General features: G+C 37.6%; 2 protein-coding genes across 4 annotated transcripts; both read right to left on the reverse strand.

The window, feature by feature from the left end:
• Positions 1-109: 109 nt before the first annotated feature.
• On the reverse strand, positions 110-2,432 carry LOC146574753 (rano class II histocompatibility antigen, A beta chain-like). 2 transcript variants are annotated; one of them, XM_085274663.1, is made up of 4 exons: positions 2,398-2,432; positions 2,042-2,268; positions 1,236-1,514; positions 110-1,108 (listed from the first exon to the last, which is right to left on the reverse strand). In XM_085274663.1, the coding sequence occupies exons 2-4, from the start codon at positions 2,211-2,213 to the stop codon at positions 969-971; spliced, it is 591 nt and encodes a 196-aa protein (XP_085130789.1). In that variant the 5' UTR covers positions 2,214-2,268; positions 2,398-2,432; the 3' UTR covers positions 110-968. The 2 variants fall into 2 exon arrangements, with proteins under 2 accessions (XP_085130789.1, XP_085130788.1); XM_085274662.1 differs by lacking the exon at positions 2,398-2,432 and having other exon boundaries at positions 2,042-2,385.
• A 2,516-nt stretch (positions 2,433-4,948) lies between these two features.
• LOC146574754 (boLa class II histocompatibility antigen, DQB*0101 beta chain-like) lies at positions 4,949-14,965 on the reverse strand. 2 transcript variants are annotated; one of them, XM_085274661.1, is made up of 4 exons: positions 14,739-14,965; positions 8,944-9,234; positions 7,933-8,211; positions 4,949-5,981 (listed from the first exon to the last, which is right to left on the reverse strand). In XM_085274661.1, exons 2-4 carry the CDS (start codon positions 9,203-9,205, stop codon positions 5,842-5,844), a joined length of 681 nt encoding a protein of 226 aa, XP_085130787.1. In that variant the 5' UTR covers positions 9,206-9,234; positions 14,739-14,965; the 3' UTR covers positions 4,949-5,841. The 2 variants fall into 2 exon arrangements, with proteins under 2 accessions (XP_085130787.1, XP_085130786.1); XM_085274660.1 differs by lacking the exon at positions 14,739-14,965 and adding an exon at positions 12,108-12,207.
• Between the last annotated feature and the right edge of the window lie 9,237 nt (positions 14,966-24,202).

Consider the following 24,202-nt stretch of genomic DNA (forward strand, 5'->3'; position numbering starts at 1 on the left):
GGCTTCTCCCTGTCATATTTGTTAGTGTCTGAATGTAACAGTTGTCACAACCCGGCTCAAAGGAAGTGCCAAGCAAGTGGGAGACCACACACAGGCTTTTAAAGGCTGTAAGATATATTTAATGAAAATAAGGTGAAGAAACTTAAACACAATTGAAATGATATAACAGCCATAACTGAAGCCTCAAATAAACATGATGGGTGTCAGGCCAAGAGAGACAGCCACCCATGGTTCAGTCAAGATGTCTTTATATGCTGGGACTGGCCTTCTCAGGTGTGCTGCGTCTATAATTGGGTCAGCTCCACCTACCTGCAAGAAACAGGCAACAGAAAAACCAAAACACAAGGCCAGCCCACTGGCTGTCACACAGTTTAAATCCCAAACTATTCTGCAACACATATCTGTGTGCAATAAAGGATAAACATAACTGTGTTATACAACTTTTAAAGTAATTGTGTAATATAGGTTAATGGGGGTAAATTCTAACAAATCAAAGGTTTATATGAACCAATTAAATACACTGAAGCTTTTTAACAAGAAGCTCATACAGCAAAGAATAATAATTAAACTGTGTATTTAACTACACAAAGTCAGAAAGTCATTACTGAACAATTACCTAACAGCTTTAACTATTTGGACATAATTTTTCAAGGTGACTTTCACATTGCAAGCTCACAGTGACCGTAATGGTGTCACTTGTTTTATGTAGCTGCGTACATAAAACAAGTGACATGCAGCTGTATGGTGATTAAAACTGAATTTAACTATGTCACATTAACTGTCACTGAATGTAATGTTACATAAACATAAAGTAAAAATTTTAAAGATTCATCGATCAAGGCTACTTTTTAAATATACAATATACTTATCAAAGTTTTCTTCTATGTTGAGTTATTTAATTTTGTTTTGTAACAACTATTAGAGATGATTTATTAAAAGATGATAGTTTATAGTTTAAGATGATTAGTTTATAGAGAACCAGACAAGTTTGGATCAGAGGTTTTTCTCCTGTAATAGATCAGTCCCAAAGACAAAATTAATGCTCCAAAGATCAAAGCACAAACTCCTCCAGCTAGATAACTCCTTTCAGATGGTCTCAAGCAAGAGTCTGCAACAAAACACCAACAGAGATATTCATAACTGTTAATAATGCAGTGCTTAAATAAAAAAGGACTCTGTGAATTTATAGAAAAATGCAAACAGCACATGACTAAAATGATCTTGTCTGTCCTCACCCCAGTAAGAACTCTTGGGCTCCTTTAGGCTAACATGCTCTACCGTACAGGTGACTCTGTCCTTGGGGATAGGTGTGCACTCCAGATAAGAGTGAACCTGATAGGTACAGTCTCCATTTGTCATCACTTCACTTATGGTCACACCCTCAGTCACTTCCTGACCATTCAGGTACCAAGTCACAAGGATGTGTTCGGGGTAGAAGTCATAAATGCTGCACACGAGTATTGTGTCATGGCTGGAAGTGTGGTCTCCCTCCTGGAGAGTCATGCTGGGTGCAGCTGAAATCAGAAGGTCAACAGCTTTAATGATGAAATTCATCATTCTGTAAACCAGCGATAAATAACTGGTTATTTATTTTAGTTAATCAACGTATTTGGTTGTAACCAGGTTAAAAATATCATCTATTAAAATGTTTTGAAATATTAAAAACATTGAAATCCATATCAAATAGTAATAATCCATATGAAATAATGATGGTTAATGTATTTAGAAAATGTTTTGAAATTCCTTAAAAGAGCATTTGCATTATATAGCATTCATTGTACAACTATCTTGTTTTATTGTGAAAAGCTTTGCAAGAGGAAGTGAATGGTGTTGTGCCTGCTCTGAGAGATCTTGTAACGGAAAGTACGGGAAGTTTCTGCAGGCTTGTATGAACTGGACTATCTGCTCGAAGGGTCTTTGTTGATGCGCACATTTTGCAAACTGTCTGTCAGAAGTCACATTTTTTCCATTAGATTTTGAAGAAAACTCTGCACTTCCAGTACTAACAGTACTATCTAATTTAATGTGTTTGAATATTTACCTATGTTTTCCTGAACTGCGTTGAATACTGCATCAACATTATTGACACAAGTCAGTTGTTTCTCTGCTTTTCTCTGCTCAACATCAAATTTGTCTTCATTAAACTGAGATGCTGTGATTAATCCAGCTGGAGTGAGGCCCGTCCACTTGCCGACTGTGCTGTTGTACTGCATCGTAAACTCTTTGTTAAAATACCAATCGATCAGATACTCCACTGTCTTCGGGTCTCTGGAGTGCATAACACAGCAAAAGTCAGCAAACATGAAGTAGCCGTCTTCATCAACAGAGCAATCTGAAAGGAAAAGAAAGAAGTGCTGTAGAAATGTACTACAATCAAGATTTTCAAGCTCAGCCAACCCTCAACAAAGTTTCCAGCCAAAACAGCTTCCTCGTATTTAAATCTGAACTGTTATCAACCTGGTGGTGTTCCCTGTAAGAAGAGACAAGTTCTCTTTCTTATCAGTGAGCTGGTGCATCTGTGCCCTTGAAAAGCTGAGATTCAAAACTGTTTTTTGCTGCTGTGCTCAGATATTCTCACATTTGATAGAACAGGTTAAATCCAAGTCACACTCTGTTCAGTTTATTATGTTCATTAATGAAAGTCTGATAAGAACAACAACAACAACAAGGCTCCCTCTGTGTTTTAATAGGAAATTAGAAAATCTTCACACTCAAAACCCCTTTATGTTGATGTAACGTACATCACGAGGCTGACCGTTTCCTCATTTTATAGATTCCTGTACACAGTGGCATTGTATTCAGCTTCTCTTTAAGGTAATTATGGAAAAGTCTGTCAGTGTGCATCTGAATAAGGCATAGAAAACATACGTAACTGCCTGAGCCGGACTTTTAAATAAAATATACTTTTCACTTTGTACTGAGAAGCTTTGTGTGAAACGGCAACATTTCACATCATGACAATGATTTTTTAACCCAGTCTGAGTGAGAGGCCTGAATCACTGTCAGTTGCATAGTCGTCTCACTAACAAAGAAATACTATTAAGCCAAGAAGCTGTGCAAAAAAGTTTCTTCGGATACTGAATAATGATGGGATGTGGAAAACGTGAGACACATTGTTGATATTTCTTAAGCGGACCTCTATGTGTTTTGAAACTCATAAAATTTTTTAAGATAAAAGGAAAAGCACAATATTTTAATGGGTTTTCATGCAATTGTTTTGTAGATTCAGCCCATTAGAGATCGCATTTGGTCCCTTGTGAATGACAGTGAGTTTGACACCAGTGGTTTAGACTGAAATACACCATAACTGAATGAACTACCATCAAAATTTGGGTTTTAAACACTGTACCTGCTAAACACGTAGTTATTTTACGTTGATGCTGCACTAATGTGTTCCTCAGAGCTGCATATGTGTAAAGTCTTATTGATTGCATGCCTTTAAATGTGATCCAAAAATGCTAAAGGACAGGTTTATACATTTTACAAATCTATCAAATGGCCGTGCAGATGTTGAAACTGTCACTACTACTGCATGAAATGAAAAACACTTAAAAATGACGTACAATGTATATGTGATTTGATATCTATAGATAAAAATAAAGAATTACTCACCCACCACAAGTGGAGAGAGGAAACATATCAGCAGCAGGTACCTGAAGCGGTTCATGTTGAAACCAAAATGAGGCGTGACTGAGGCACGAATTCAATTACAAACCAGCCTGTGTGCAGTTTTTGAGCGAGTCTGTTCTTTCAGCTACACTTAGAGTTTCAGTTCACTCCGATCCACATTTTGTTCTGTTCACTATTTCTTTCCAGACATTTCTCCTAAAATTGTTTTAATAAACATTACTGTGTAACAGTGCAAGCAGTTTAACAACCTTAAAAATGTATAACAATACACTGAAGTACTTTGAAGAATTGCACTGAAGAATTAAAAAAAAAAGTGAAATTCATATGCATTTAATTCATTTTTTTAGTTTTATCTGCTAAAAATTGTAATGAGGCATTCATGGTGATTGTTTTTTTGTTTTTTTTTACAGGCAGTCATTGACTACAAACTTATGATGAACCAGTTCATGAAAAACATTCAGACGTCTCACACCACATTGTAACCACCAGTAACAACAATTTGAAAGCAGCAGTTGTCGGGGTAAAAGAAGAAAGCACAAAAAACGAGCCAGTGTATTCCTATAAGTGGTCCTAAACTGGGATACAAGTGGAGGGTTGTGCCATGAAGGACATTTGGTGTAAAATCTTTGTTAAATCACATTTGGATCAGTGTGGCTGGATCAGACTGGTTTGGGTGATTAGGGATAGAGATGGGACTGCAAGTGAGAAACATGTTGAGTTGGTGAAAAGGGTATTTTGAGGAGCTGATGAATGAATAAAATGAGAGGAAGAGGAGATTTGATGGAGTAAAGACAGTGTAGGATGTACCTGTGGAGGTATGGATCTATGAAAGTGTGGTTAACTAGATTGTTCGGCACAATTTCACCAAGTTTAGTGGTGGAGAAGAGGTTTAGTGGTACAGATGAAACAAACAAACAAAAAATGATATGCCTAAAGCTGTAGTATCTACTGATGCATTAAGTTCTTCACCCATCCAATGAAAATATGGGCAGGAATTGTTGAAACTAGCTTACCGGTAAGAGAGAAGTTGCCAATAAACAAACAGCAACATGGATTCATGGGAAAAAGAATGAACCTACTGCTGTTTGTTTGGAGATTGTTAATGGAAAACTGCATTGTGTCTTTGGGATCTCAAGAAAGCATGTGATAGGGTGACAAAAGAGGAACGTGTGGTAGTATGTGAGGAAGTCGACAAAAGAATATCAGTGCATATCATAGTCATGTACTGCATATCAGTACATATATAAAGACACTATGACAGAGGTGTACGGTTGATTTGATTCATTCATATTGTGGAGGTAATTTTTCTGAATTAATCAGTCTTTAAACTCAGTATACGCTATGCAATTTTGGGGTGTCTCTGACAAAAGAAAAACTACGTGAAAGCATCACCGTGATGCCTTTGCTTGCAACTTTAAAACAGTCAGGCATCTAAATATGCAATCAGTTTTTTATTGCAATAATCATCTGTCTTATCTTTGAAGAAGACAAAATTACATTCTTTTTCCTGTGCTGATGGACTGCCCCCTACTGTCCATTAAAAAGAATGCAGTTTTCAGACACTTCAGGCTCAGAAGCTATGCCCATCTTGCAAATGCATTTATAATCAACTCTTAAATGTGATATAATGTCAGTGTTTGTGAAGCTACATGGAAAACACTAATGAAACAAACAACGAGATCTGTTCTTGTGCTTTGAAAGTTGTACATAACATTTTTTCACAGAAAGTTCAAATTGCAAAGAAAAAAATGTAAATGGACAGTGATTAAATTGGGGTGTATTTTATAACACAAAATCTGAACTGAAGAAGCTTCTTGGATGAGAGGTGAAACGTCTTCAAGCAACTTAAAGAAGTCCAGCCGCTTTTCTTTGCAAGCTCCTTTGACTACGATGACCTGTATGACTGAGAACCTTCACAGACATAACACAAAATCATTCAGTGTGTAATAAAATAAAATTCAATTCATAACATATAACTATTAAGGGTAGTAAGGGTACTTTTACATCACTTATAATATCTTTACTTTATTTTTTAATTTTTTTTAACTTCCCTTAAAAATGCATCAGAGCGCTGCACACAAGAAATAAAAAAACAAAGCAAAACAAAAAAAACCCACAAAAACTCTGTAACAACATATCTGTAATAAAGTTAAAAAAGGCGAGATTTTAATTTTCTCTTTGTTTTTTTAAATCATTATATGTAGATTTAGTTTATAGAGTATTTAAAAATGTTGGATCAGAGGATTTTCTTCTGTAATAGATCAGCCCCAAAGACAAAATTAATGCTCCCAAGAGCAAAGCACAAACTCCTCCAGTTAGAAAACTCCCGTCGGACTGTTTCAAGGAAGAATCTGCAACAAAACACCAGGACACATATTCATAATGATTGATAATACAGTGCTTATATATGTGTATGTATGTATGTATGTATGTATGTATGTATGTATGTATGTATATATATATATATATATATATATATATATATATTAGGGGTGCAACGATACACAAAATTCACGGTTCGGTTCGGTTCGATACTTTGGTGTCACGGTTCGATATTTTTTCGATACAAAAAAATGTTCATGCATTTTTAATTTGTCATTTATTAAAATTATAAATATATATTTTAACTCAAAAGTACAGTTTTTAAATTTAACCCTAACCCTTGTGCGTGTTTTTTATTTTGACAGCGAATGCGCACCTGCGGACCACTTATGTGCAGCCCTGGTTATTTAGCTCATCATATCGCAGCCACAGAAATTATTTTGTCCATGAAACCATAAAGCTGCACTTTCTTTTTGCCTTATAGTCTGATTTGTCATAACTTCTCCGTTTTGTGGTAAGCTTTTCTTTGGCTGTCACTTCTTCACCCTGACCTGTCTTATTTGGCTCAGCAGAACTGAAATGCTTTTACACGCTCACTCACATAAGCTCAGCGATTCTCTGCGCGATCAACCTCTCACATATTTAAGCTGCGGGAGATTTCACTTGTCATGTTTGCATAGTAAGCTAACGATTAATAAGACGATGTCAGAGGAATTGGTGCACAAATTATCATCACTCACAGATCAGTGCTGTCGCTCTCTATACACAGTTCGCACGATTGCAAAGTGAAAGCAAAAAAACAAGCGCAAATTCAAACGCGACTTCAATATGTCACATATTGACAGTGGCTCACCGATGCCAATGACATAATTACCCAGCTACATTTCTGAAAGAATGCAAAAGCATTGACATATATTTTTCCTACAATAGCCCGACGGGCAGGGCAGAGATAGATTTTGGTAGCCCGACTGAAAAAATCGCTAGCTCCGGGACGTCGGGCTAGCGATATTGCAAGCCCTGTATCTGATTGAGGAATCACTCATCTTTGGAAAAGAGAGTTTATTACAGAGAAATGGCTCTTTCCAAAATAAAAGCTATACTATCCGCTTCTTCTGGGCTATATTCTCAGCAGCATAAGGAGAATCATGTGCTAACAGCTGTCTAAATGACTCGGCTAAAGTTAGTAGCATGCTTGCTTTTTTTTGTCTGCTTCCACTTGTCTTTGCACTAGGATGATGTCGGCGTAAATGTGCAGTCATATTCGTTGTGTTCCCACTAGTGCTTTCAGGTTAATCTCGTTGAAATGACCTTAACGCCACAACACGGCAAATCTCCTTAACGAGCTACCGCCGATCGCTCCGTGCATGGGGCTAGACGGCCAACACGTTAACGAGCTAACTGCGCTAACACACTAGTTCCCACCCATGTAATTGAGCATTGCATGGCACATCCAACATACTGTTTTACTTTAGTCCATGACTCGCTTACCTTCAGGGTCATACGTCACATGAAAACCAAAATAATTCCAAACGCCAGATCTGAATGAGGTTCAATTTGCCTGTTGCAAGTAGAGCTTAACTTCTGTCTCGCTAGCTTGCCCTGCGCTCTTCCTTCTGACTATGCTGTCTGTGTTGAGCGCTCAGTGGATCTGCGCTCGACAGTGCAGCCTAGGCGGAGTAGTCGAACGCAGATTCACTGAGCGCTCAACACAGACAGCATCGTCAGAAGGAAAATTGATAAAATAAATTACAAATGTTGTATTGTTCGATACATATGCGTACCGAACCGAAAGCACTGTATCGAACGGTTCAATATGGATACGAATATCGTTGCACCCCTAATATATATATATATATATATATATATATATATATATATATATATATATATATATATATATATATAAAGAACACTATTAATGTGCAGAATGATTGAATTTATCAACAGCATTTTGACTAAAATGATCTTGTCTGTCCTCACCCCAGTAAGAACTCTTGGGCTCCTTTAGGCTAACATGCTCTACCGTACAGGTGACTCTGTCCTCGGGGATAGGTGTGCACTCCAGATAAGAGTGAACCTGATAGGTACAGTCTCCATTTGTCATCACTTCACTTATGGTCACACCCTCAGTCACTTCCTGACCGTTCAGGTACCAAGTCACAAGGATGTGTTCGGGGTAGAAGTCATAAATGCTGCACACGAGTATTGTGTTATGGCTGGAAGTGTGGTCTCCCTCCTGGAGAGTCATGCTGGGTGCAGCTGAAATCAGAAGGTCAACAGCTTTAATGATGAAATTCATCATTCTGTAAACCAATGATTCTTACAATGTTGCAATGTGATGCCTGGTTTGATATAATTCAAAATTGTCATGAAACAATTAAATCTAAAACAATAGTCTTTGAAAATGCACTTAATTCTTTTTTTAAATGCAAAAAAAGAAAAATTGAACATTTTTATCAGGTACTTGAAATAAAGGTATTAAGGGAGAATCACGGCCAAGCAAATCATAAAGTACTAATGGAAGTGTTTAGTTTTAGGCTCGTGCTATCATTTATAGTCCTGTTCACGGTTTGGGGTTTTGCTCTTCAATTGAAATGTTAGAGTATAATTGCTGTATTACTGTTACAATAATGATTGTAAAATAGGAGGGTTATTACACCCATATTTGTTCTGCTGCTTTAAGATGATAAACTACATAAATGGATCCTTGCACTGTAATTTGGGATCATTTGTTTGGTAATTTAGCCCTTTTAAATACAGGAAGGAGTAATATGTTTACTTCCTATACTAAAGAAAAGGTCATTTCAAAAAAGGAAGGTTTAAGATTGTCCAAGTGTTTTGGTTTAGTTCTTTATCATTATAATTCCTGTCATTAAACACTGTAACACATTGCATGATTTTTTTTGTATTTGGAAGAAAATGTTTGTATTTTATATATATAATATTCTCTCTACTGATAGCAATTCATACATCTAGTATTTGAATATTCACCCATGTTTTCCACAGTTATGTTGAATACTACATCAACATTATCGACACATATCAGCTGTTTCTCCACTTTTCTCTGCAGAATGTCAGCGCTGTCTTCATTAAACCGAGATGCTGTGATTAATCCAGCTGGAGTGAGGCCCGTCCAGTTGCCGACTGTGCTGTTGTACTGCATCGTAAACTCTTTGTTAAAATACCAGTCGATCAGATACTCCACTGTCTTCGGGTCTCTGGAGTGCACAGCACACCAAAAATCAGCAAACATGAAGTAGCCATCTTCATTAATGGAGCAATCTAAAAAGGAAAAGAAAAGGTTAATCAAAAATTGACACCGATTTGTCTTTCTGTGCCTTAATTGCACTTTCAAGCTCAGAGTAGTTCAACCCTCAGCAAAGCTTCCAGCCAAAAGAGTGCTTCCTCACATGTAGAAAAGATAAGGCCTCCTTTCAGCAGGGAGCTTGTGCAGCTGTGCTCTTGAAAAGCAGATTCAAAAGTTGCTTTTCACTCATTTGCTCAGGTATTGTCCCACTGGGTTGGACAAGTAAATCCAGGTCACACTCTGTTCAATGTAGTATTTTCATCAATCAAATTTAGATTTTTTTTGCCAGTATAAAAGGAACTAAAGCTCGCTCTCTATGGCGTTATTTTTGTGCCACTATTCTGAGCGCACGTAAAAAAAAAAAATGCAGGTGCAAGTGTTGCATTTTGAGGAGAAATTTATTTTGAGCAAAGAAAAGCTGAGTGAACAAAATTCATTGCTGCGTGCGGAATGAATTCAGTTTATTTTGTGACCCAGAAAGAGAAATATTTCAAACTCCGCCACTGCCTCGTTTGAGTTTTGGACGAAATGGATTCTGGGATATTGCATTTCGTCATTTCGAGCTGATTGGAGACAAGAACAGCCAATCAGATTTTTTTTTTTGCATCCAAGTCTGTGATTGGCTGGTTTTGTGGCACAAATATAACGGTGTACAGAAAGAGCTGAACGCGCATGGGCAGAAATGTTGAGAGCGAGCAACACATTGCAAGCAAGCGCAAATGCAAAAACTGAGCGAGAGAGGCTGCTATTGTGTGTGTGTGTGGATAATAGCAAACACTGAAATAAATTTTTTGCACCCAGCAATGATTTTTGTTCACTCAAATTTAGCTTTTCGTCGCTCAAATTAAAATTCTCCTCAAAATGCAACACTTGCACCTGCAATTTTTTTTTTACTTGCGCTCAGAATAGTGGCACAAAAATAACGCCATAGCTCTCTGGTAATGAATGAGTTTTGAATTTGCAGGCGGAGTCACTTGATCATTTTGAAAATGTTCACATTGAAACTTCTTTTGTGTAAACATAATGTCCAATGTGACGGTATCTGTTTCTTCATTTTATGAATTCCTGTAGATAAGAACAGGAAAGCCAGTCAATCAGCCCTGACTTTGCTACAGACAACACAAAGTGTCAGATTTGGCCTTCTGTGTGGCTTTGCAAAATGTGTGAACTGCGAAGCTTCTTTTTAATAGTAATAATAGTAATAATAATAATTAATTTTATTCAAAAGCACCTTTCAAGACACCTAAGGACACTTAACAATAGAATAAAACACATAGAACAATGACAAAATGAAGAACAATAAGAAAATAAATGAAATTAAACACAAGATCAAATAAACAATAAGTTCACGGTGAATGTGCAGATATGAACAGATTTTTGGGTTCTCTCCCACATTTTAAATCTTGATTCAGGTTTTGAGTTGAGATTTAAAATGGGGGAGAGAACCAATGTTTCTTTAATCTGGGGGTAGAAAGTTCCACAGGCAGAGCAGCTGAAAGCTCTGCTTCGCATAGCCCTGAAATACATAAAGAAGGCAAAGCCAGCTAGATAGAAGAAGAAGAAGAAGATCGAAGTGAGTGGGCAGAAGAATAGAATAGAATAGAATTCAACTTTATTGTCACTGCACATGTCACAGGTACAAGGCAACGAAATGCAGTTTGCATCCATCCAGAAGTGCTTTAGCCATGATATAGATATATTACAAATATATATTAGCAATAATATAGATATGTGAGTATATTACAGAAATGGGTCTATTAAGGTATGTTATAATGCACACGGTATGAAGTATGTTATGAATATGCTATAACTATAAGTATGTACAGGCTGTAGTGAGTACAAGCTATGTACAGGCTATGAACAGGATATAAATATGAAAAACTATACAGAATATGAAATAAAAAAAACTATACAGAAATATGAGATATGCAGCTATACAGAAATGTGAACTAGAAGAAGTAGTGCTTAAGAGGTCAGAAAGGTAAGAAGGAGCAAAGTTATGAAGGGCCTTGAAGGAGAGCAGAAGAAGCTTGTACACTATTGGGAATTTTACAGGGAGCCAATGAAGTTCCTGAAGGATTTGGGTGATGTGCTGGTAGAAAGGGATTCTGACAGCAGTTTTGAACCAGTTAAAGCTTATGGAGGGATTTTTGGGGGAGACCATGCAAGAGAGAATTACAATAGTCAAGGCGGGAGGTAACGAGACTATGGACAAGAATGGACGCAGACTGGGTGGAAAGAGAAGGACATAATTGGTTAATGTTGCGTAGAGGAAAATAGACAGAACATGTGAGGTTACTGATGTGAATGTAGCATTAGCTAAATCAATCTGAAACATTATACGTGGTAAACCTAAAACTAAAGTTTTTCAAACTGCGTTTTGACAACATTACTGAAGAAAACACTGCACACCAATGAGACTTCATGTAAAAATCTTGTGGCCAGTGTATAAAAGTTGATGTATTTACTTAGACTAGAGTCAATTTGATTTAGCTTTAGATTGTTTCATTTCCCCAAATTCAAACATCTAAATGGGGAACTTGACCTGAGCAGAAATGCTGTCTTGCGCTGGTGTTACGAATCGTGATAACAAGGTTTGTGATCACAGAGCCACACAACTGAAATTTATAGTCTGCTTCCATTCAAATAAATCCACTATGTTAACGTAAAAGACGTATGGCACAAAGTACAGCATGTACACCAGCACTGTGTAAACACTGGACCTTGTGGTCATATTAAGGTTAGCATATAAAGTGCAGTACAGTCATAACCTTGTACTATATACTATACCCCGTAGTATATAGTAACCTTTGAAAATGTGCTTCATGTAAATAGCAAAAATACTCACCAACCATAAATAAAGAGAAGAAACACAGAAGCAAGTACTTGAAGCGGGTCATGCTGAAACCAGAATGAGGCACCCCTGTTGCTGGTTTTTAAACCAACCGCTGTGGCGTTTGAGAACGACTCTTTCCTTTCAGATACACTTACACTTTCAGTTCACTCTGAACCTGGTGCTGTTTCATTATCTAGTATTCCAGGCATTTCTCCTTAAAATCTGTTTATACACCGACGATTTGCAACGGTAAAAGCGTTTTAAAAAACTTTCACAAATGAAACAACCGGCTGAGGAAAATAAATGTAAAGAGCCCTTTTTAAAATGTCTGTGCATTTATTTTTGTTTTCTATTTATACCTGCTATAAACTGTAACGTTGCGTTTAGACACTCACAGGGATTCTTTGTTGACCTCAAACAGTCACTCACTCATGATCATAAACTCATAATGAACAAGTGAAAAAAAAAATCCAGATCATGAAAAACAGTTTGACTTCTCACAGCAGCTGTAATTAACACTAACAAGAATGTGAAAGCAACAGCTGTCAAGCTGAAAGAAAGACTTCCTCTTTTTCTCTCTGAGAAGTGGGAAGTGGGCAGAAGTGTGTCTCGCCTCCTCTTGGCTCCTGCAACATCCTCGGGTTAGCTGCCACGCCTGTCGCTCATCTTCTCACTAGCACTGTGGATTTAAGGACTGGCTTTCCAGTAGATTGTTGTCATTCCTGTATTGATAATTACCCTAAATTCAACTCATGTTTAACTGCTGTTGGTGCTCCAGTTTCCCGTCTCTGGTAGTTTCTAGAATGTATTTCTGGTGATGTATGAGATATATGGATTTCTGGAAAAGGTAAAATCTAAAGAAAACTACATTCTGTAGAAAAATTAAGGATGCTTACCTGCAAAGATGGGCAGTAACGAGTTAAAAGTAACGTGTTACTGTGATCCGATTACCTTTTTCAAGTAACGTGTAAAGTAAGAGATTACTGTTGCAAAAAAAGTAATTAGATTAATGTTACTTTCCCATAAGCATGCTGCATTACTGCATTACAAAACCGTGATTTTGTTTGTGAGAGTGTCTTATGGCACTTGTGTGTGTCGTGACATTGGTGAGAGCAAGAGACGTGTAGATCAACAATGGATAATATGGAGTACGGGAGAAACCAAGCACACCATTGTTTTTCTTGTGACATTACCAATCAGTTTGATGTGTCACATGGCCCTCATCCTATTGAAAAAACAAAAGTTGTATCCAAGATGGCCGACTTCTAAATGGCCACCATGGTCACCAGACATCTTGAGGAGTTTGCCCCCTCACATATACTAATGTGCCATAAACAGGACTTTAATATCACCAACCATTCCCATTTTATTACGGTGTATCCATATAAATGGCTTCTGTTTTCATCCCCAATAGAAGATTCATCCCCATAAAAAGTCAAATAAAAGTTCCCTCAATATCTGCCTGCTCTGAGGTACATGTCTGGTTAGTCTCTGTATTAGATCTCTGCTTGAGCAGAGCAGAAACAAATGGTGCAAATGATTTTTCTGCAGTTTTTGGATACAATAACAGGTCTATAGGTCTACAAATGAAATTCATACTCGCTGAAAACAGAGATATTGATCTATTGGAAAACAATGAGTAAATCTGTGATATGAGGTAGTGACTTTATTTAGGCCTAGTGTTCTGAAGAAATGACTCTTTTTGTAAGTTATGCAAGCCTCCTTTTATCCATTGATTAAAACCAGTGATTCTCTTAAAATGCGCAACTCCTATTTAAGGCCACCAGATGTCACTGCTGACCTTTCAAAAAGTAAGACCAAATTTTTATTTATCTCATGGTTTTAGCTCTCTCTTTTGCGCTTTATGCACCAGGGCTCAGTTTTTGGATTCTGACTTTGACTAAGAAGCCCTTCATCTCAGTTTTCACATCTCACATGTTTTAGTGAATTCTAAAAATAACAAGGAGCATAATGCTTCCTCAGTGCAAACGTTTGGCTTACTTCAGCTGTTTAAAACTGCACTCTTTTTGTATATAAAGAATACTAAACTTGCAGTATATTAAAGTATATACTGCTTTAAGTTCAGTTCTATATATACTAGAGCTAAAATATATACTTCTTAAATGTGGGTATGCTGATTGCCTGTCTAGTGTAAAGCTCTGTTTTGATGATACAAAGTTCACCAAACTCTCGAGTACAAGAACAGTTATGGGAAACTGATCCACAAACCATCAAGAGATTAGACATGGAACAATTAAGAAAGCAGATCAGCATTTAATGCAGTTTCATATGAGTCCTTAAAATAGTTGCAACCTTATAATCTATTGATGCTTATTTTTCATCTGTCCTCTCTCATATGTGTTTGTGTTCATTAATATTTTCCACTTTTGAATTCTAGACCAATGAGTCATTGGTGGAGCGAATTATTTTGACTCATCCACATCAGGTTATCAAATTTACATTAAAAATAAATACATTTAGATTTCACATTACTGATGCAATGTCCTTATATGGTTCTAATATATGTCATTATATGGACCAAATATTCATTATGTGGACCAAATATTCACTGCAGACACCAAATCTACTTCCAATACTTCATTACAAAGATATGCTGTTAGTAAATCAATTGTTTTTACTAACCTTTGGGAGTTTCTCCCTGTGTCTGCGTGGGTTGTCTCCAGGTACTCCAGGCTTCCTCCCGTAGTACAAAGACACGCAGTTAGTGGGATTAGGTTAACTGGAAATTTCTAAGATGAAAATTAAACGATATTAAAAAATCATGGTGATTTTTCTGATTGTGACTTTGAATGAACTTATCATTCAAAGTCATGAACTTATAAGACAGCTAACATCACAAAGTGGGAGATTTCTAATGAAACAAATCACCTTTTTTTCATCACTGCAGCTAAATTTACAGTACTGCAACAATTATCTCTCTTACCTTTTGAGAATGCAATGTCTTTTTTTTTCCTTTTTGCAATTACAGACTCTGCCAGCCTTATACCAGAACAAAAGAAATGCAGTGGGAAATCATATTTGCTAACAGAATTTGTAACAAGACAGCTAAAGGTTAAGCTAAGTGAGTGGCCGCTTGAATGCGCAGTATTGTGTGGTCTAAAAAAGTAAGAAGAAGTGGAGAAGTAATGGAGGGAGACAGAGAAAGAGCAGGGTGTTCAGTCCTAAATGTGTTCTGCCCGGACAGCCACATGCAACCATCTGCACTAACACAGTTAGTATTACACAGCCTGATTCTGAAAGGAGACACCAAAAATAAGCAGCAGCAGCAGCTTATGGCATCCACCACACCATCAAGGAGGAAAGATTCAAGGCCCAACAGCTGAAATAAAATGCAACAATTAAATGACCTTAATAGCAGTTTACTATAAAATCAAAATAAATATTAAAGTATGTAAAGACACAATTAGTTAAACTGCAGGAATGTCTTAAAGACATAAAGACCTGGATGGCCGCTAACTTTCTGCTTCTTAATTCAGATAAAACTGAGGTTATTGTACTCGGCCCTGAAAATCTTAGAAATATGGTATCTAATCAGATTCTTACTCTGGATGGCATTACCTTGGCCTCCAGTAACGCGGTGAGGAACCTTGGAGTCATTTTTGACCAGGACATGTCCTTCAACGCACATATTAAACAAATATGTAAGACTGCTTTCTTCCATTTGCGCAACATCTCTAAAATTAGAAATATCCTGTCTCAGAGTGACGCTGAAAAACTAGTTCATGCATTTATTACTTCCAGGCTGGACTACTGTAATTCATTATTATCAGGATGTCCAAAAAACTCACTGAAAAGCCTTCAGCTAATCCAAAATGCTGCAGCAAGAGTCCTGACAGGGACTAGAAAGAGAGAGCATATTTCTCCTGTTTTGGCTTCCCTTCATTGGCTTCCTGTTAAATCCAGAATTGAATTCAAAATCCTGCTCCTCACATACAAGGTCTTAAATAATCAGGCCCCATCTTATCTTAATGACCTTGTAGTACCATATCACCCTATTAGAGCGCTCCGCTCTCGCTCTGCAGGCCTACTTGTTGTTCCTAGAGTATTTAAAAGTAGAATGGGAGGGAGAGCCTTCAGTTTTCAGGCCCCTCTTCTGTGGAACCAGCTTCCAGTTTGGATTCGGGAGACAGACACTATCTCTACTTTTAAGATTAGGCTTAAAACTTTCCTTTTTTCTAAAGCATATAGTTAGGGCTGGACCAGGTGACCCTGAATCCTCCCTTTGTTATGCTGCAATAGATGTAGGCTGCCGGGGGATTCCCATGATGCATTGAGTTTTTCCTTTCCAGTCACCTTTCTCACTCACTATGTATTAATAGACCTCTCTGCATTGAATCATATCTGTTATTAACCTCTGTCTCTCTTCCACAGCATGTCTTTATCCTGTCTTCCTTCTCTCACCCCAACCGGTCGCAGCAGATGGCCGCCCCTCCCTGAGCCTGGTTCTGCCGGAGGTTTCTTCCTGTTAAAAGGGAGTTTTTCCTTCCCACTGTCGCCAAAGTGCTTGCTCATAGGGGGTCATATGATTGTTGGGTTTTTCTCTGTATCTATGAAGCGCCTTGAGGCGACTTTTGTTGTGATTTGGCGCTATATAAATAAAATTGAATTGAATTGAATTGAATTGAATTTAATTTTCGAAATGGTGATGTAATATCGAAATATCAAAACTGACTTAAGGCTTAATAGACAGCCATTCACACACCATCTGAGTGGAGACTACAAAGAACCGAAAGCAGATAATATATACACAGGAGGGAATTGTGGGCAGTGTGAACACACCTGTGAACTCAGCTGAACAAAATCTAACTGACGAAACAGGGGAAACAAAACTGAGCGTGATTCACACAAGACAAGGAACTGTCAAAATAAAATAGGAAGTGACTAAGACATACAAACTTAAGACAGAGACGGGAAAGAGGGGGAGACAGAAGGATAAAACACAGATAATTATGGGAACAGGAAGGGATACATTGTGCAAGACAAAGATGAGACTGGCACAGACTGGACAGGGAAAAGAGGAACTAACATAATCAAACAAGGACCAAGAAATAGAAATAACGAAGTTTAAAGGCACTCAAGAACTTGAACATAAGTATCTCATAATTCCAAAGAAGTAAATCAGAGGTCCAGGACAGGGTCCCACTTTGCTAAGCCATCCAATGGGCTGAAATCAACCCTGTAGCTGCTTGACTCTGGTCTGAGGCCAGTATGCTTGACACCCTCACTACAAATTCATACAAAAATAATACAAAGTCATACAGGAGGCATTACAGAAGGCCTTTTCTCTATACCTGGAAATGACCATTTAATTTGAATATCTTTTCCAAAATCTTCTCTGTTGTCACTCATTACTGCACCTTTGACAAATAGTGTTTTCTCAACAAAGACCCCCAGTGCTATCGGGTGTGTGCCTTTACGTCAGTGCACTTGGTACTTTAACCCCCTCTGATGCAGCTGCTGTTTGCTGTAGAGTTCGACTCACGCACTGAACAGTTCAGACCGAGCCTGAATGACACATTTCAGTCTGTTTTCTATCGGCTGCTGTCACTCTGGTGACGCTCTGACACACCTTTGACACACCTTTGACACATGCCACCCAACAGATCCTTTTAGAAATTTTAACTTGCAAAGGTCTTTCTTGCGTTTTACAAATGATTTATTATGTATCTTTTTTGTAGTCTCTTTGGTGAAAAGACAGAAAAGACATTTTGTTGATCACCAGAAATATACAAACATCATTCCCAGCAATCAAAATGCTTGATTTAGGTCATTCTACTTGGTACCTGATTTCAGCTAAATACTTCTGATATCTGCACTGCAGGACGAGTAGTAATACTATGTAAATGTGTCCTTTTGTAAGCTATGTTTATTAGGAAAACTCACCTTTTTCACTTTGGTCTTTGCAGTTTTTGTTCATTTTCTCTTTTTAGCTCATTTGCTATTCCTGCAGCAATGCTGCAGTGCTCAGCCATCAGAAGGTATTTGATTTGATCTTTAAGTCACTGGTCTTTTCAACTGATTAGCTGTCTGTAGCTCATAAATCCATCCTGCCTTATCTGGACCTTCTTTCTTTACAGATAAAACTATTCAATCACTTTCATTCTCTCACCACTCAGTGACATATATTAACTATATATATATATACACACACACATATATTAGTTAAACCAGCCAGCTGTTTTTCTAACCCCTTGTGTTATTCAGGGTTGGAGGCCTCTCAGTTTCCATAGATCGAAAGGCAGGGAACACCCAGTCTACTGCAGGGCTAGAGTTAAAAACTGGGACATTTATTAATTTATTTTTGCTTTGTTAGTGTAGATCTTTGCTAATAGTAGAAAAGCACCTAAAAACAACCTGCAGTCTCTCATTTTGGTGGAACACATGGCAAATGTGAGCAGGATATCTGATATGAGGTGTTGACTGTCTTCACCAGTTAGCACGCTGCCAACCACACCACAGGCAAAACTGGAGATAGCATATCTGTTTGTGCCAATTTTCCCTGTTAGTGAATGTTTCCATGATATATACACTGTATACTCTTGTTGCATAGATGATGACATAATAGCTCAAAGACATTGTGTTCAGTGATGTTTGCACTTGTAAGCAACCCAGCCACCTCATGCTGATAGTGGCACAAAACATCTGAGTTTTTGATTGTAAAGAAAGAAATTTTCCACAATCACAGCCTTTTCATCCTTTCCACCCAAGTTTTGTTGCTGGCTTTTAACTTGAGCAAAAACAGAAACCAGGTACTGTAAAGTGAAACGGTGATCTGCTGAACATGCATTTGTTTTGCAAGGTGAGGAAATGAGTTAGAAAATAAAGGTCTCTCATTTATTTAAAACATTGTACAGGCACTGGTCAGAGACACACAGAGACCTCTGAAAAATAACAGTGTCAGCTGTTCACCAAGTCGCTGTTATTGATGAATACAGTCGGTGCAGCACTATCAGTGTTCTTGTCCCAGAAAGCTCATAAACAGACTGCTTCTCTCTCTCTTTATCTCTCTCTCTCTCTCTCTCTGTCTCTATGTCACTCCAAAGGTATTGTAAGTTCTCACATTACTCACATTACTCACTTAAACCTACCATGTTTTTCACTGTATAAACCAGTGGTGAATTGTGACAGTCTATAAATGTCAGTGCAGCAGCACTCGTAACTATTAAATGCTGGAAACCTAGACCAGCCATATACAGTTTTTTTTTCCTTCATAAGGAAGGGATTAATCATCTTGAGCCAAGCTGTTAATGGTAAAGTTTACCTCGATGTGATGGAACCAGCTAGTCATGAATCATAAATGGCCATTGCCTGAAGCTTTTCTCATCTCACTGTGGCAGTTTCCATTTATGATATTCCACTCTGCAGTATTTAAAATTCATCTGTCTAAAATTCGAGTATTTATATACATTTATTGGTTAATTAGACTTGTTTGACTAATGTGTTCAATGAAGTGCTTCATAATCAGTGAGAAACAAATTGCAGTTTTTATGACTGCAATTTGTTCCTCAGTGCAGGCAAAGCAGGCCTACTTGTTGTTCCCAGAGTATTTAAAAGTAGAATGGGAGGCAGAGCCTTCAGTTTTCAGGCCCCTCTTCTGTGGAACCAGCTCCCAGTTTGGATTCGGGAGACAGACAGTATCTCTACTTTTAAGATTAGGCTTAAAACTTTCCTTTTTGCTAAAGCATATAGTTAGGGCTGAACCAGGTGACCCTGAATCCTCCCTTAGTTATGCTGCAATAGACGTAGGCTGCCGGGGGGATTCCCATGATGCATTGAGTTTTTCCTTTCCAGTCACCTTTCTCGCTCACTATGTGTTAACAGACCTCTCTGCATTGAATCGTACCTGTTATTAACATCTGTCTCTCTTCCACAGCATGTCTTTATCCTGTTTTCCTTCTCTCACCCCAACCGGTCGCAGCAGATGGCCGCCCCTCCCTGAGCCTGGTTCTGCCGGAGGTTTCTTCCTGTTAAAAGGGAGTTTTTCCTTCCCACTGTCGCCAAAGTGCTTGTTCATAGGGGGTCATATAATTGTTGGGTTTTTCTCTGTATCTATTATTATAGGATATACTGTACAATATAAAGCGCCTTGAGGCGACTTTTGTTGTGATTTGGCGCTATATAAATAAAATGGAATTGAATTGAATTGAATTGAATGACTATTTTGACAGTGAAGGTATCCCTGTATCTATAATAATACATCAGGAGATAAAAGCTTTAGAAAGCTTTGCCCTCTTAGGTAGGTTGGGATCTGTAGTGTATTAAAGGACATCTTCAGTTTACACTAAACTATTGTTTATTGTATTGAGAATTTTTCCTCAAAGATAAATTCTGAGGTCACATTTGCCCTAAGAGCTGGGACCTTCCCCTCAAGACAAAAATAATTCTGGATACTGTTTGAAATAGAATGAAGATTTAAATCTTATATTTAAAAATTATTTGACAGAATAAATAGTAAAGGAAAGCACTGCAATGGGTTCAGGAAGACATGTGAAGACCACTGTCAGCGGGTAGCTTGTCACTATTGCCCAAAGTGCAAATTAAAGTCTACCATGCAAAGAAAAATACATACATAGACACGATCCAGCAAAGCTGCCATCTACTCTGGGTCTGAGCTCAGTCCGAATGGACTTGGAAAAGGGTAAAATTATTCTGAGCAATTAAAATCTGAAGTTATTTTTGACACCATGTCCTCTGAGCTAATGAGGAGAGGGCTCATCAAGCTTGTTACCAGCACACAGTTGAAAAGCCAGCATCTGTGATGATATGGAAGTGTATTATTACAGGTGGTATGGGTAACTTCCACATCTGTGAAGGTCCCATTAATACAAAATTATATAGAAAGATATTTTGAAAGCAATAACTGCTTCAAAAATCCAGATGACATATTTTTCTGTAAAGGTGAGCTTTTAGCAAGACAAAGCCAAACTCCACACTGACAACACCATAGCTTTGAAATAAAAGATGCCAAACTTGCAGGCCTGCAGCAGCACCTATCACCCACTGCAAACATCTGGCAACATGGAGGAGGAGCCAAATATATACAAGGGACCTGGAAAACATTTAGCCCCAAACCTAAATCACTTCAAATGAATAAACAGGTTCCTCATTGATTTCTTGATGTGTAAATGAACTAGTTTTCGCTCCCGTTGCAAGGTGACAACTTATCATCCTAAAGAAGTATCTGTCATCTGTTCACATACAAAAGATAAGATGCATGAATGTTTGTTTGCATTATGTTAAAGCAGCATTAAATGATTTTCTTGACCTATTGGAGCATATAGCACAAGCTGGAAGCAGTTCTGACACATTATCATTTTTTTAAGTTCGCAGCATGAACATGTTAACAAATACTCAGGAGAAACATATTATGCAGTAGAGTTGTGTTTAATTAGTTCAAAATGTAGTTTTGTTAAGATCTGACAATATTAGCTTCCATTCACTTACATCCCGTTGCTGCAGTTTTGTTCAGATTCCATTCGGTTTGAGCTGTGCTGATAATATGAGCGTCATTAAAGTTGAAGATCCTCTGGGTATTTTTGTTTTATGACAGCTGACAGTTCTTGAATAACTGAACATATTGTTCATGAAACACTTGAGCTGCAGGTGTTACACAACTTTAAGGGCCATTGTCGAGGAGTTTCCTTTTTATTACATCTTGTTGTCTTCAACCTTCAGTCGGACCCTGTGTGAGGTTACTCCTGTTCACTGCTGTTTCTATATAACTGCTCAGATGTACTGACATTTGTCCACTTGGCTCCACAAACCATGTTCAGGAAAATATCCCCCCTTAATTGCAACACTATCATGCATTCAGTTATATTTAGAGACAATATCTACACTAAAAGTAGCACTCCACTCCTATCAGTACTACAACAAGTACTAAGTTTAGCTACAATTGCTATAACCACTACTACTTGCCTTTTCCTATCAATGATGATGGTACTCCTTCTGTAGGAGGAAAGTGGGTTAATACTAGAGCTACTACCAGTACAAGTACAATTATACTTTATTAGTTTAACAAATTGTTGCAATAATTTTTCACAGGACTCTATAGGGTCTGTAGAGCTAATCAAATGTGCTTGATTAACTGATCAAGGTCAGATGGTGCAATGCTTAATGGTCAAACTGCAAAAAACCCAAGAGCTACACCTCAAACCTTACAGGTCATGTTAACGTTCATAATATTACAAATTAACAAATATTAAACAAATACATCTTGTTTAAATGTATTACCAATCTGCAGTTTGCAAAGGTTCTGGAACAATATCTTTTGGATCAAAGTGGACAGGTTTGGACATAATGCACAGCCACAAAAATAATAGCATATTAGCGTATCACCACCAGCATCTGTCAGTAGGGTGGCGAAAAGGTGAAGATTGGGGCAAGATCTGTAGCCATACTACATAGGAATCATAGCCCCTTGTGGTCATTGAGTCAACCATGAAGTATTGCAGAAAATCAAATCTGAGACCATCTGTCCAACAGCTAATGTTTAGTTAGGACAACAATCCGAAGAAGACCAGCAAATCTACAACAGAATGCTGTGTCTGGACCTTAAAAGAGCCGTGCAGAAATGAATGCCCACTAACTTCAGAATTCAGTGGTGTGAGAGACTGCTAAAGTCATGAAGAAAATTATTACTTCTAATCATTGGTGCTAAAGGTGGTTTTACAAGCTTTAGACTCATAAGCTGTTATTAATTATTCACAGGATTAGACTCCTATGAGACTGCACACTTATACAAGCTGAACCTGTGTACACTGCAAACAATCCAAGCCAGTCTTATTGTCACTGTTATTAAGCTTGTCCCTGTACTGTGACCAAGCTATATCATTGCCTACCAACTGTTACCTTTTTGAACTGTAGCACAGTTACTGTAGAGCCTTCTGGTGCTTTTTGTTAGTCAGTCTAATACAGATGCAGACATTTCAGAGATGTTGTTTTTCTACTTCAAGCTAAAATTTTGTTATAATTCATAGATTATATTAAATTAAAGTAAAAATGCAATATTTTTTTCCAAATCTCACTCCTGGCTGGCAATGAGGATAATGAGACCTGTTGTACAAAGTTGTCCTATGTGCCATTGGGTCGTTTTAACATCATTCATTTTGGATTCAGAATAATCAAGCTGAGTGAAACTCTACTTTCTGTCAGTGTGTAACTACATGAGATGTCTTTAAATAATATAAAGAAGTGCAATTTTAACAGTAGATCTCAGTTTATGTTTGACACCCCTGCCTTACAGGAAAGGAACTGTGCAAATCAATGCAAAGTGGTTCTGAGTAATAACATTTGCAAACACATCTATACTGATGGGAGTGGTCTTTTCCAGGACAATAATGCCCTCATCCATAGGGAATGAGGGCTCACTGAAATTTGATTTGGAGAAATCAATTCCAGAAACTGTACTTGTAGTGGACCTTTGCTGATACTTTCCCACATCCCTTAATTTGAATGCGCCCTATCGTTTCCAAATTTATATGTTTATGCTGTTTTGTATGATTTACTGTAGCCCCTCAGTTCATCCTCTGCTTGAAACAAGCTGTTATAGCTCCTCATCATTTGAAACGTCTGCCACATGTATAAGTAATAAGTAATAAGTAAAAGTATATCAGTGATTTTTCTTTGATTTGTGATCTGTCCATTTTGCGTTGTTTACCACACTTTAATGAAATATTAGAAAACCTTAGCTGAAAAATTACTAATGGACTAGAATATTCAATACTTTAAAAGAATATATTATTATTATTAACAAAACAAAGCTTCTCCCATTTCCCACATGTTACACAGTCACAGTTGCTTCTCAGATATTTCACAATTTTTCAGATTTGTTCCCTTCCTTTACAAATAACGACTTTTGACCTTTGAATAATTTAGTTTAATTTGCATTCATTTGTGCAACTCTGGTTTTGATCATATGTTTTTAAACCTCTTTTTGTTACTAAAGCTCAAAAGTAAACTTAACTTGAAAAAGAGGGTGCATTAAAACGCAGTTTATTCCTAAAGACATGTAGCATACCAGTGTCTTAAGCAGCAGAATGAAGAAAACCCTCCAGCTCATGGAGAGCTGCCGTTCTGTCATGTGG

This window comes from Mchenga conophoros, linkage group LG5 (genome assembly GCF_057382185.1).
Source record: "Mchenga conophoros isolate Kocher_MC1m ecotype Shallow Benthic linkage group LG5, M_conophoros_male_GT1.1, whole genome shotgun sequence".
Lineage (NCBI taxonomy): Eukaryota > Metazoa > Chordata > Actinopteri > Cichliformes > Cichlidae > Mchenga > Mchenga conophoros.